We start from the raw sequence: 13,505 nt of genomic DNA on the forward strand, positions 1-13,505 counted from the left end.
GTGCATGCGCTCATGCGTTAGTTTATGTTTACAGTTTTGTAAGTGTCTAGAAATACCACTATACTTAGCAATGCTTAGTACTTCAGTATTTAAAAAAAATTTGTTTTAATATTTTGTGTTCAGTTGATTTAATTTCTGCCAACTTCTTTACTGGTTCAGGTAAGCAAACACTGTCTACGTGATGCAGACTTTTTTAAAATGACTGTTGTACCTTTTTGTGATGAAATATTTCAGAGAAATGTTGCACATACGATGGTTGATTTCTGATTGTTTGGTCTTTACTCAAACTACTGTTATTACACAGCCTCAAATGTTATGTTAAAGAATTATTAGATCAGTTTTAAAGAAATTGCATTGGTGTAGATACTAATGTATTGATAATTTGGACATTTGTTGGGTCATGTGACCTAAAATCAAGACCCATTCCAAGAGTCTCTTTCCCTTTAACTCTAATTTTTGTTTCTTGGAACAATTCCATTGATTGTGTAGTAAGAGGAAAGGCTCAATTTAAATTAAGAGGGCGATTAGTTTCACTTCCCCTTTTATCAGTCAAATGGTAGGAAGTCATCATATGTGCAAGCTTACTAAACATTAATAAAATGCACCAGTGTGCTTTTCTCTACTTTTACTTCCTCAAGGAGCAAATCTTGATGTAAGGCTGTCCTTTCCTTTTCCCTGCTTGCTGGTTATATGTTTCTAGGTGTAATCTGAGCAAAGAGTATGATGAATTCTTTCAGGAAGAAGGTGTATTTTCCATGGGCAACTTAGTTAAGGGTATGGATAAAGGCCCTTTCTGTTCTTTGTTTGAGACTTGGGATGACCATTGTATTAAAAAATAAATAAAAACTAGAGGGCAAAAAGTGGAAGGGAGACTCTACTCCGTTACCACTCTGTTGCATGTCCATTAATGTCACTGTCTTGAATGCTGGGGAACCAGGCAAAATAAATTAGAGTACAAATTTTGGCTTAATGAAATAAATCAGGGGGCAACTCTTTAATGTACTGGGGGAACTGTCTTCAAATCAGTTAGTGGGTTGCCTCCTGTCTTTCGACAGTACATGTGAATGCCAGGGTGCATCATTGGATCTCTTTGGACTTGTTCAAATCAAAAAGAGAGCGTTTTATGGCCCTATCCTCAAAGTTCCTGGAGCATTGATTACATTGGAGCTTCTTCCTCCCTCCATTGGTATATGTTGCTGCTTTTTAAAGAAGCTGAAAATGAAAAATTATTTTTGCTTTAAGCTTCTAGTGGATTGGGAACCCAGGTGATTTCCTAGTGCATCCCTCCATGGCGCAGTTGGCTGAATTCTCCCAAGTTATCCTGTTGAAAATGATTAGCTTCAGTAGTCCTTGCTGGGTGGAATTCATGCTAGTAATGAGACCCTCAGCAGGTACTATGGTTTTGATCAACGTTAAGACTTTCTCCCAAGGGAAGATTTTAAATATGTGAACAATACAGACGTTTGGCTTGCTTGTGTATTTGTGTGTGTTTTTTAAAGTCATGTTCTTTTCTTTCCAGAGTAGGGAAACATTTCTATGAGTTTAGTTTTCATTTTATTTTAAATCTCAGATGCTACAGGAACAGTGCATTTCTAAAAGTTTCTACTAACTTGATAACCACGCTAGCCGAACTGATTGACTAACTCCTGTTTTCCTTAACACAGTCTCTCTTCAAGACCCTGTCCCAGTTTTATGCTTACTAGGCAGATATGGAACATATGTAAGTCCTCCTTAGTACGCCTAACATCATTATTTGAAAATTTGGGGTGATAGTGACTCAGAAAGCATGCAATATTCTTCAACCTGAATACCCATATATTTTGTGAGACAGCCCAGACCGCAGCTTCTCTTAACTGGAGCAGCACTTGCTACCCCCCTCCAGCACCTTCATCCCCCTCCCTCAGAAGGTAATCATTTTTAGAGGCGCAAAGTAAAGAAGCCACAGGAGTACAAGCAAAAACAAAACAGAACAAAAACTTGACATATTTACCTTGAAAGAAGGCTACTACAGTTTTTAATCAACTCATTTGAATTAATATTTGAATATATAGTAAATAATAGGTCATTTTTTTCCCTGCCTAGTAAGAAATATAGTAAATGGTTTTTAATCGTAAAATCTGGAAGCCACAGGGAACCCTTGAGGCTACCCAGGCCAATTTCCTCATCTTCGGCTCTCAGACCAAGTGACCGTGTGCAGATGTCTGTCCGCAGTGTGGCTGGCTTCAGAGGGGCCCTGACATCTGCTGATGCGCTTTCCACGCTGCACACCTGCCTGTAGATCATGATGAACATGAAATGAGGCTGAAAATGGCGTTTCAGATCGCCCTGGGCCTTTTCCTCTACTACAAATTTAATTTGTTGCTTTCCCATAGGGAGGGCCCCGCAAGCCCTTCTGTCCTGAGGAAGTATTGTATTTACTGGTTTACTGAGGCCTTCAGAGTGCTTTCCAAAGTGCATCTCGTCATTTCCCACCCAGCGCATTTTTGAAGCTTATGATTATGTGTAACTGAAAAATCTGGAACACTTTTACTGTCATGCATTTTATTATCTGAAATGATGTTAAAAAATCTGTGGGTGGATATTTATTCTGAAAGGTTCTTCTTAAAATGTTGTTGTTATTATGACCTGGCATTTTTATGGTATCTTTATGCATTTTAAATAATGTTCAACAAAGTCCTGGTTTTTTCTAAAGTATGCATGTAGCAATGTCTCTACTTTATAAATAATTGTGTGTGTGTGTGTGTGTGTGTGTAATTCAGAGGCTAAGAAGTTTCATATCTTTTTTACATAAGGAGCTTCATTTCATAGGAAATAAAATTACAGTCCTGGTTTTGCAATCTGCTCTGACTCATGCATTAGCATAAGGACCTCATTCATGGCTGTGTCCTTGGCTTTGTGTTAGGGGCCTGGAGAATGTAAGACACAAACTGTATCTCCTGCTTCATGTGTATTCTCCACATCAGTGCATTGGACCTTGTAGATATACAAAAAGTGCTTTGGTAGGAATGAATAAGCACTGCAAATGGAACAACTTCTCCCTACCCAAATCTTTTCATCTGCAGGCGTCTCTAAGAATCGAGGACCTCCATCCACCCAGCTCCCCAAGCCAGAAATCTGGGAGTGTTTTTGTATCTTCTCCTCCCTTTCCACTGCTTCTCATCTCCAGACTAACTCCTGAATGATTCTGCTTCTCTCCCGCGTGTCTCCTGTCATTCTGGTCCGAACTACCATTACCTTTTTCTTGGATTGCTCAACTACCCTACTAGCTTGTCCTTAAAATTCATTATTTACTTAGCATAAATCAAACAACTTTACTTCCCTGGTTAAAATTCTTCAAAGCTGTTTAGTGCACTTGGCGTAAAATTTAAACTGGTTTTCTGAAATCCAACGCCCCATGTGACTCTTTCCCCAGCACCTGGTGTGCCTCGGCCACGTTGGCCCTCTTGTACCTCCAACAAGCCAGCCAAGCTTGTTCCCACTTTGACCTCTATTTCAGCTGGTTCACTGCCTGGAATGCCATTTCCTTCTAATTTTCTTGTGGCTAGATCTTGAATATTCAGGTATCAGCATAAATGCATCTTCTTAGAAAGGCTTTCTCCCCCTTCCTTCCCAAATTGAAGTAGCTGCTATGTCATTCTGTATTTCATTCTTCTTTAAATATTTAATGCATAGCATTCATCTCCTTCTGATAGTTTATTATTCAATCTACTTATCTAATGTCTTCTGCCTCTCACGCTTGCATGTTGCCTTAGTGAAAGCCAAGGACTATGTGTCCTCTATCCTGTGCCTAGAAGAATGTCTGTCATGGAGCATACACCCAATGAAATTATGAATAAACAATTTAAGCTAAAAATCTCCAAACACTATGACTTTAAATATTTTTGTGGATGGAGAACTAGAATCAGGGCTGAAACTAGGGTAAGGTGAATAAGGTACTTGCCATGGATACAGTATTTAATGTACCATTCTCGCATGCTAGAATGGTACAGCACTGTTACAATCCTGATTTATTTAAAATTGTCACATTTTGTTCATCATGAATTATTTTGGCATTAATTTTGATTTTTAAATAATTGCATTAAAATGCTATTTCTCTTGATTACTACATTTTGCTCTTCCCCCAGCCCTGTATCAGACTATTCTCTCATTTTCCCACTTGATTTTGTATTGTAAGTTATAGTTGGTATTTATTGAGTACTTACATGTACCAGACAGTGTGCTTTTCTTGGATTAACTCACTGAAAACTCACAGCGGAGCTATAAAGTAGGCAGTAGTAGTATTGTAGATGAGGAAACAGGCTTTTAGAGGACAGGTACCTTGCCCAGGGCCACAGAGCTGCAAAGAGGAGGAACCAGGACAGGCGGCATATGCAGAATATATCAGTCATAGGGGTAGAAATAGACTTAAAAACAAGAGAGAAGAGGGTCTTTAACACCCTCACATATTTTTTCTACCATTCTTGAGAGGTCTTTTAATATGCAATGAGCAAGGGTAAGGTTGATCTCATAGTTGGTAGGGAAGTGGAGGAAGAAGGAACAGATGGAATATCAGTGAGCTGCTTTTGTCGGTTTGTTCCGTATATTTTATTGATCACCATTTGGGAGCACATTAGGGGACATGAAAAACCACGTGTTTGGATCAAACTCTCCATTATATTTAGAAATATTTCTTTGAAAAAAATGGCTTTAAAGTGTAGAATGATTTTGGGAAAATGTTTTTGGGTTATTAAAAAATCACTGCACATCACACATAAGAATATAGGTAGATTAGTTAAATGTAAAACATTAAGTCGTAAAAGCTAGAATAAAATTTATCTATGGGACTTTTTACTTATTTTTTTAAAAGGTTTTATTTATTTTTAGAGAGAAGGGAAGGGAAGGAGAAAAAGAGGGAGAGAAACATCAATGCGTGGTTGCCTCTTGCATGCCCCCTACTGGGGACCTGGCCTGCAACCTAGACATGTGCTCTGACTGGGAATCGACCAGTAACCCTTTGGTTTGCAGGCTGGCACTAAATCCACTGAGTGACACCATGACTTTATGGGACCTTTAAAAACAAACCAATTGAAGAAATCACAAAGGAAAGCACAGATGAAAAAAATACAAATTTTAAATTTACGTACCAAATTTTTGCCAGTAAATGAAAATGACAAGTTGGGGAAGTATTTGTAACTAAGGATTAATTTTCTTTTAAAAACTCAGCTGTTCTAAGAAATCAATAAGAAAGACACAGAGCTCTCAGATAAAATATATAAGGCAAGTTTGTAGGAGAAATGCAAATGACTTAAGTAGGAAGCAAGTTTCATAAGTAAACATGTAATTGAAAATAATTTATTTTTGTCTCCCAAATTGTAAATAGTAAAAAAAGTATAGTGTTGGTTAAAAACGGTGGTGGGGGCTGGGGGGTGGTGGTTAAAGAAGAGTCTGATGGCTGTGTCAGCCGGTAAAACGGCGACAGTCAGAGCCTTTGTACCTCATTCACCTAATTGAATTTCTGTGTTGTTGTAAGGAAGTAGAAATGCAGGCAAAGATTTTTCTTCAGGGATATTTTTCACAACATTTTTTATAAATTGAAAAATTAGAAATATTGAAAATGTGTTTTGACAGGGGAATTGTTCAGTAATCACACACCTTTATTATTGCCTTTCAGACATTCAGTATTAACTGTTTCTGAAGGATAATTAGTATCTTAGAATAATTACCATAATAAGTGAGAAATAACAACACAGCATTATTTCAGTTTTAGAAAAAGAACAAAAAGTACATTTGCCAGAAAAGGAGATTGGAAAGAAATATACTAATATGTTTAAATTTTAGCAATTTTGAAAATTCTGGTTTTCTGAATTTTCTATAATAAATATTTAGGTCAGAGTTGGCTCTTATTTTTAAGTATTTAAATATTCTAGGATTAATAAGGTAAAATAAGCATTTCTATAATTACTAGAAAGTCATGCAATAATCTGTGCCATTTAATGCATGGTATTTATAACTTTTATGAATTTGAAAAGTAGTTTATAAAAAGAAAGTTTGTGAGAACAGAAGATTAGGAGCCTTGGGCAGATAGGAGGCTTTGGTAGAGTATAGTCTGTCTTCTTTCCAATTAGTTGTCAACCAGCAGAATCCTTGATATAGTCACTTTCCCTCCGTGTAAAGTAATTGAGCTCAGGACTTCGCAAACTTTTTCTCTGAAGCACACGCAGAGGCAGAAAAGAGTGGGTACGCACTCCTCAGGGAGGAAAGGATGGGTGCAGGCTGGGCAGGTTGGCTCAAAGTCATCCCCTGAAAAAGTTTTTGCATGAAAATTTATGTAAACTTTGGGTTCTCCCCCAAACCACACTGATGTTAGTTAAAATTTTTTGAAAAATTGAGGTGTAATTATATACCATGAAATTCACCATTTTAACGTGTACATTTTAATGGTTTTTCGGTAAATTCAGAAGATTGTAGAACCATTCAATGCTAGTATGTGATACAGAGATATTTGCCATGGATACTCCATGGTAAAATGGATTTTCCAAGAAAATGCTCTTGCACCTTTGAGTGACCTTGGAAGCACTGTCGGGTGCTTTCCCAGGAGGGTTTTACCACTTTGAGATGCCCAGGACTAGATTATTTTCTAGATATTTTTTTAACCAGTTGTATTTTCAATGCATTTTGCCTGTCATTCCCTTAAAACAGCTTAACTGGATAACTTCCAATGAATAACCCTGGTTACTACTAAGTTACCCATCTATTCCATTTTCAGTCCCAGTTGGTGAGACTAAATTCATTTAATTCTGTGCTACTTTTAAAAACTATTATTTTCTGCCAAATCTTTCTGGGGTTAAAGGGGTAAGTATCCTCAACCCGTGCCCTCAAAGGACAGTTTTTAAAGGAGAGGAAGTCATGGTGACTTGGGTGTTAGAGCCACTCAGTTTGAGGTTCAGATTTCCAATTTAAGTGGAAGAAAATATGCAGAAGGCAGAATGCATGTATTTTTAGAGTATGTGACCTGGGACGTGGACAAAACATTTGGTTCAGTGTTATTAAATCATTTTCATCTCTGCTATTAATTTTTTGCAGGTGTGGGTTGATGATGTGCTTGTGGGTTGAAAATTCTGGTTCTACTTGCCTCCAAGTTCATGTGGAAGTAGCCCAAGTTCAGCTTTGGTGGTGCTGAGATTCCATATTGTAGACTCTTGGACCTTAAAAGTACAGTGGCTTGAATTATAATTGAGTTCTATGGGACTTGGGTTTGTTCTTTGCTGTTCTTTATCTGGGTGCTGGCCAATCCGGGGGCCAGGGTGGCGTCACTTAGCCTGAGCCTGCACATTAATTAAAGACTTCAGATGAAGACTTCTGATGGTTGGACCACGTCTCCAAATACAGTCATCAGAGGCACTGTCAGCGTGAAACGGGTATTTTCATTGTACAACTTTAAATGGCACAGTTTTTATAACTCCATCTTACATTTCTTCTTATTTTGGGGAGCCTAGATATAGTAGAAGTGGTGTGGGTGTATTTTCTACCTTTTTTCAGGATAAAGAGAATGGACCATGTGGGCCTTCGAGGTGCCTGACAGTGCAGCGTTCGGTGATTGTTGTTCTGGACCCTTGTTTGGAAACTGGGGACACCAGCGTTCTGCAGATCAGTGGTAGCAGTAACTGCCATGTTATGGGCACTGAGCAGTTCTACATGGATTGTATTTCACGGCTCTTTGGGTAAAATTGTGGTCCAAGATGCCAACTTATGTCAGAAAGAAGGAACCAGTAAGTCCATGATAGCTTTCAGCAATTAATAATTCATTGTCATTAAGAAGTTAATGTATTACTGAATTTAAAACTGTCATTCAGATAGGGTGGGGAATAAGAAAAACTGCCCTGTTTTTAGAGATTAATTGGACAGAACTTTTCACAGATCACATCATTCAAATAGGTAGAAAAATGAATGTAAACTTTAGAGATGCGTAGTATGAGCAGGGTATATGGAGTAAGTATGGATTTGTGGCCGAGGATGGATGTGGGAATCCTCTTGTGTTGAAAGATTTGGGCAAAGCCTAAAATGGAAGCTTCAGACTGTGTGTGAGAGTTTGTATGTCTAGCTAGTATGCTGTATTCTAACGGCTTACAAAGTGATGCTCCACAGTAGGATATTAAATTCACATTTGATGTTCTGATGGGAGGGCATGTGAAGTGAACTGGGAATTGATCTCTGTGCTTTATTTTGGATAGGGAAGAAAAAAAATTAAGTATCCTTCAAAGCCAATTATGCATGCTGGATGAAGTATCCTTTTTAATAGCATGATTCTTAAATAGTCTCATTTCTGGGTGTTGTGGTGAGCTGGGATAAGGAAAGGCAGAGTACTTGCCTAAAGCTGCAGATGACTTTTCGGGGGGTAATTTTCAGTCACTGAAGGAGAAAAGCAGTTTTGTGGGACTTATGCCCTTGCCTGTGTTGATATGTTTATTAAAGTTATTAATTTGATGGGAGATACATTCAAATTAGCAAAAATGAGACCCCCCCCCCCCCCGCCCCCAACATTTTTGTCAGGGCTCCTCGCTGGATTTTATTTTATAGTGGCTTTGGAAACAGATTTCGATTTCTTTAGATAGGTCAAGAGTTATTTGTGCCCTGTGCTGTGAAAAGAGATTAGCCATCGCTGCACTCATGAAGCAGCCTCCTGGTGGAGAAGTCCCTTTCTTTCATTCATAGTTGAAGAATTGTGAAGTCTCTCATTATACTTTCATTTGGCCTTAGGAAAAAAACATCATTTTATGTAATTTGGGAATAGCTGGGACTTTTTATTGTACCAAAATATTTTTCATACTAATCCTGAGTAGATTGTTAAAAAGTCTATTTCAGACCCCTGAGAACATTGTATAAGTCTATAAAAAATAGGAGAAGTCCATACTCTTTGGATTATACATTTGTTAGGAACCAGTCATTTGTTTCCATGATAAAAATCTCTATAGAATAAAGAAGCTGAGTTTTTTGCTTGGTTGATGGTTTAGTTCATATGCTTTCTTTTGAATCAATTCCAGTATTAGTATAAAATACTATTTTAGTTAACACTTTTATCATTCTGCCTACAACATTTGCATCATGGATTTTTTTTCTCCTAAGTGAAGCTTCACTTTGGCTTCACTTTGAATTTGCTGCATTTATATAATTAAATCAAAGTGTGAACAGCAAGTTCACGAGTAAAATTCACCTGGGAGGGATGGCCAGTCAATTGAATATGGCACCAAGATTCAAAATGGGTCCCCATCAATAAAGTAGTATTGAGAAATTAAAAATTAGGTTAAATGGATAAAAGGAGGGTGTAGTCAAAGACAGGTTGAGACATTTTTTGACTATGAGCAGTCAAAATTGATTTTCTGGATTTGTGGCAGCTGTGACCAGTGCACCGTTGAACAGCTGGGGTGTTTAGGAGCACCGACCTTCCACGCAGAGCTGCAGCTTCCCCTCTGGATAAGCAGACTCCCAGCCACAGAGCTGACCTTCAAACAATGGGGTATGAACTGCTCCATTAAGAGTGGACCTGAGCCACTCAAACCCATGTTGTTCCAGGGTCACCTGTAGTGACAAATCCACACTGGGCGACTGGAGGCCAGGCTTGAACTCTCATGCTGGTTGCTGCTGGCCATGACATCTTAGCCATGGTGCCTCATCTCTCCAATGCCTTTTCCTTCGCATGGAATGAGGATAAAAACGTCTCCCTCACAGACTTTTGAGGGGTTAAAATGACAAAGTTCAGTATTTGGCAATGCATAAAGGATTGAACACAAGTTTCTCTCAGTATCCTTTAAAGAGAGGATATTTAGGAGAGGGAGGCCGCTGTTTTCCCTGTCTGTAGTAGAGATTGGACTGGGGCGGGGCAGAAGAAGGGGTGCACGTGCATGTCCTGGGGGAAAAGTGCTGGATTTATTAGTACTTTGGGGGAGAGTCAGCAGTCTGGATCCTGGTTTGGGCCCTCTCATTTCTCCATTGTGATCGGCCTTCAGAAGAATGTTAAGCATGTGAGTTAGCGATCAGAAGCAAGTGCTTTATAAATAAAATTTATGAAGTAAGGACAGACGGAAAAGAGGGTACCCTCCACTCCCTTGCCGTCGTGCTTGTTCATCTTCCTAGGCAGCTCCATCTTTCCTTTTGGTGTTTTACCAGTCAGGGTCCCAGCAGAAAACATACAGCGCACTCCAGCTAGTTCACTGAGGAGGGGATTATACAGGGAGCCTTTACAAAGGTGTAGGCCACGTGTAGGCAACTAGTGAGGGCTGGTGCGGTACCCAGGGTCCCACAGCAGCTGGATAAGAGGAGGGTGTGGTTACAGGAACTGGGAGAGGGCCACCCAGCTGGGGTTGTAGCTTCTTGGAGGGGACACAGCATATCTGTGGTGCTCTTGCAGGGAGGGAGCTGGGGGAATAAATGCCCCATCCTCATCTCCCTGCTCTCTGGTCTCCTCCTGGAGTCTCTCATGGACTAAACCCAAGTGGGAGACAGGGGACGAAAGATGTTGTGAAATCCTTGCTGGTCGGCGCCCTGGGGCATCAAGCAAGACGAGAAAATTGAAAGAGGAACTCTGGATGTGTCTGAGGCAACAGGAAATGATCTTATTTTGGAGTTGAGTTTTGGATTCTTTTTTCTTAATTTTAAATTCCTTCCCATTCATTCACCATTTTCACGCTCTGCGAAGTCTGCATTAGTGTGTTGTCCAGGGGCTTAGTGACTAGGTCCAAAGAGTTGCCAAGTGTAGACTGCTCTTGCATACCTGAAGTGAAACGCTAGCCAATGTAGTTTATATTTCATCTCCTACTTTCTTGTTTTCATTTTGTATCTTTGAGGGATGAGTATACAGAAACTTCTCTGAGGGCCAGGAGAAAGAGACCCTGTTGCCTGGTTCGCTTTCCTTTTCTTCACATACCTCTAGATTTTTTTTTTTTAACAGCATACTTTGTATTGCTTGGGGAAGTAAATATTAGTTTATTTCCATAACTTGTTAATTGATAATAAGAAACAATTCCATAGCTTTATTTCTATTAGAAGTGTTACTTTCTAGATAACATTTTTTTCCAGTATTCATGGTTGGGATTATATTCAGCCAACCAGCACCTCTAGAAATCAATACAATTGCTGTCCAGAAAAATCTTCATTCTTACCCAGATAGTGTGTTTTCTGTATACCCCATTTTAAAATAAGAGAAAGTGTCTAGAATCTTTTAGGCATTTTTCTCTTACCAGTCTCTGAACAGCATTTGTGTAAGGGCATTGTCATTTCCAGATCCAAATCCTGGTTCAACAACCTAGCCTCCTGGAAGCGTTTCAGGTATTCCTTATGGAAGAGAGCTTTATCGAGTGTTTATTCTATTCAGAAGATGCTGTCATTATTGTGTTTCTTACAGGATACATGTGTACAAATCGCCATCAAAATTCATGCTGATTGGCTTTCAAAGGGGTGACAGTTTTTTGCTGTTGTTTTTTATTTTTTAAGCTCCTCTGCCTCTGAAATGGACTCTCATTCTCTAATTTTGCCAGGTATTGACTATAGGTGCCTTGTCCCCCTCCAGTGATGCCGCTCTGCTCTCCTGTGATGCTTCTCTGAGCAGGCTGCTGGGGAATGTCAAGTCCAAGCTGCCGTTTCTAGTTTAGTGGTCTGGGAGACTGTGGGAAGGTGTCATAGTCTGATGAGCTTCTGTTGTCCATCTTTCAGGGACAGGAGAGAGTGGCAAGAGTACATTTATCAAGCAGATGCGAATCATCCACGGTTCGGGATACTCCGATGAAGACAAAAGGGGCTTCACCAAGCTGGTCTACCAGAACATCTTCACGGCCATGCAGGCCATGATCAGAGCCATGGACACGCTCAAGATCCCCTACAAGTACGAGCACAATAAGGTAGGCATAGCTGCCATGGCAGCCGCCGGCCGGGCCGGCCGCAGTGTGCCTCTGGGACGGATACCTGGGGGTGTTGGCAGTGGACATTTTCATCTCATCCTAAATGGGACTCTTAATGGTCCAGTAAGTTGTTTTTAGATGTTTTTTTCTTAAATATTTGAAGCCACTTATATAACAAATGGGAGTTGTGTTCTTAGTGATATCAGTGAAGGACATAATTGGATGTGCGATGATAAATATATGGAGGTTTAAAATTTAGGGGCTCTCATTCCACTGAGAAGACAGTTTGTAAGTTCAAGACAAATTGACCAAAGTGAGGGAATTCAGAGAAGAGGCGGTCGGCTTGCTTCAACCTCCCACCCTTTGTGCTTCCTTGAAAAAAGAATGAAAATAGCTTAAGACCATACTGTCCAGTTTAATTTTGGATTTTGTGACTTCCTTTCAGAAGTACCACAGGCTTAATTTTATTTCAAAATAGGCCCATCTGCCACTTGCAATAACCTTTCAAACATGTTTCTCTGCAGTTGTGTTAAAGTCATGGAAACTTCTAAAATCATTTGACAAAGAGGAAAAAAACATTGAAATAATGCAGCTTTTTAGAAAGCTAGCAAAGTTTTCCCATATCTAGCATTATCCCTTAGTTGAAATACAAAACCAGGTTTATATTTAGGTGGAAACAAACGCTGTCCAGGTGAAATAGATACATGACACCAAACAAGGCTGGGGCATGTCGCGGTGGTTCCGCATTCGAGTGACACTGCAGTCGCACTTCAGGAAGCTCAGAGGCAGCAACTGCGGTCACACCACGGAGTGACGTGGGTGCAGAGGTGCCCATCCCGAGGGAAGGGAACTCTGTTTGGAATTTGTAAAAATGTCTTTGCAGTCTGGTTTCTTCTATTCTGTTCATCAGTCAGTACTTCCACTGATGGATACAGTCTTATTCCTTAGGGCTGACAGGTGTTGATCTTACAGCCAGCTAGCAAAATATCACCTCTTGTTGGCAAAACACTGCATTTGTACCAACAGCTACTTTAGGGTCTTTTGTCAGAAATTCCATTCTCTCAGTATTATTGATACTATACTCTTGAAGATATTTCCATATACCAGGATCAATAAGTAATAGCAAGGAGTTAGCATGCCCTGTGTGACTGATAAACAGATTTAAATCACAAAAATGAATTATAGGTAAAATAAAGCAGTTTTGTGAACCTTCACTTGTTACCATCTAGAAGTTTCTGACTATGCACATCATCTTAAAATCGAACATTTCTGTTTCTTGGATGGTTCCTTGAAATTAACTGGCTGTTTCTTATTTAATGATATCCTCACACTTATTTTTTTCTATGGTGATAAGAGTCTGTTCACAAATAATAGAGAAACCCGCCACAAATAATCCTTCCTGTTTCTATTCTCAAGAGTGAAACGATCTGGGAGGATTTGTGAGCCTGGGACCCTCACACCTGAACCAGATGAGACTGCATGGGTATCTGAGCCTGAATTTAAAAGGATCAGGATTTTTCCCCCTAAGAAAGCTCATGTAATGAATTTCTGAAATGGACAACATGCTTGTTTTGTTGCAGTTGTGAGACAATTCTGTTGAAGGACATTTCTTTTTTTTTTAATGCCAGTGACTTT

At 39.5% G+C, this 13,505-nt stretch overlaps 1 protein-coding gene across 1 annotated transcript in view; it reads left to right on the top strand.

Moving 5' to 3' along the window:
* LOC129078244 (guanine nucleotide-binding protein G(q) subunit alpha) overlaps window positions 1-13,505 on the top strand; it is a 262,495-nt gene that overhangs the window by 80,305 nt on the left and 168,685 nt on the right. The window contains exon 2 of the mRNA XM_054583001.1: window positions 11,686-11,870. Within this exon, the coding sequence (XP_054438976.1) occupies window positions 11,686-11,870 (185 nt within the window). The remainder of the gene's footprint in view (window positions 1-11,685; window positions 11,871-13,505) is intronic.

This window comes from Pteronotus mesoamericanus, unplaced genomic scaffold, assembly GCF_021234165.1.
Source record: "Pteronotus mesoamericanus isolate MK-2021 breed Mesoamerican mustached bat unplaced genomic scaffold, CSHL_Meso_final contig_73, whole genome shotgun sequence".
Lineage (NCBI taxonomy): Eukaryota > Metazoa > Chordata > Mammalia > Chiroptera > Mormoopidae > Pteronotus > Pteronotus mesoamericanus.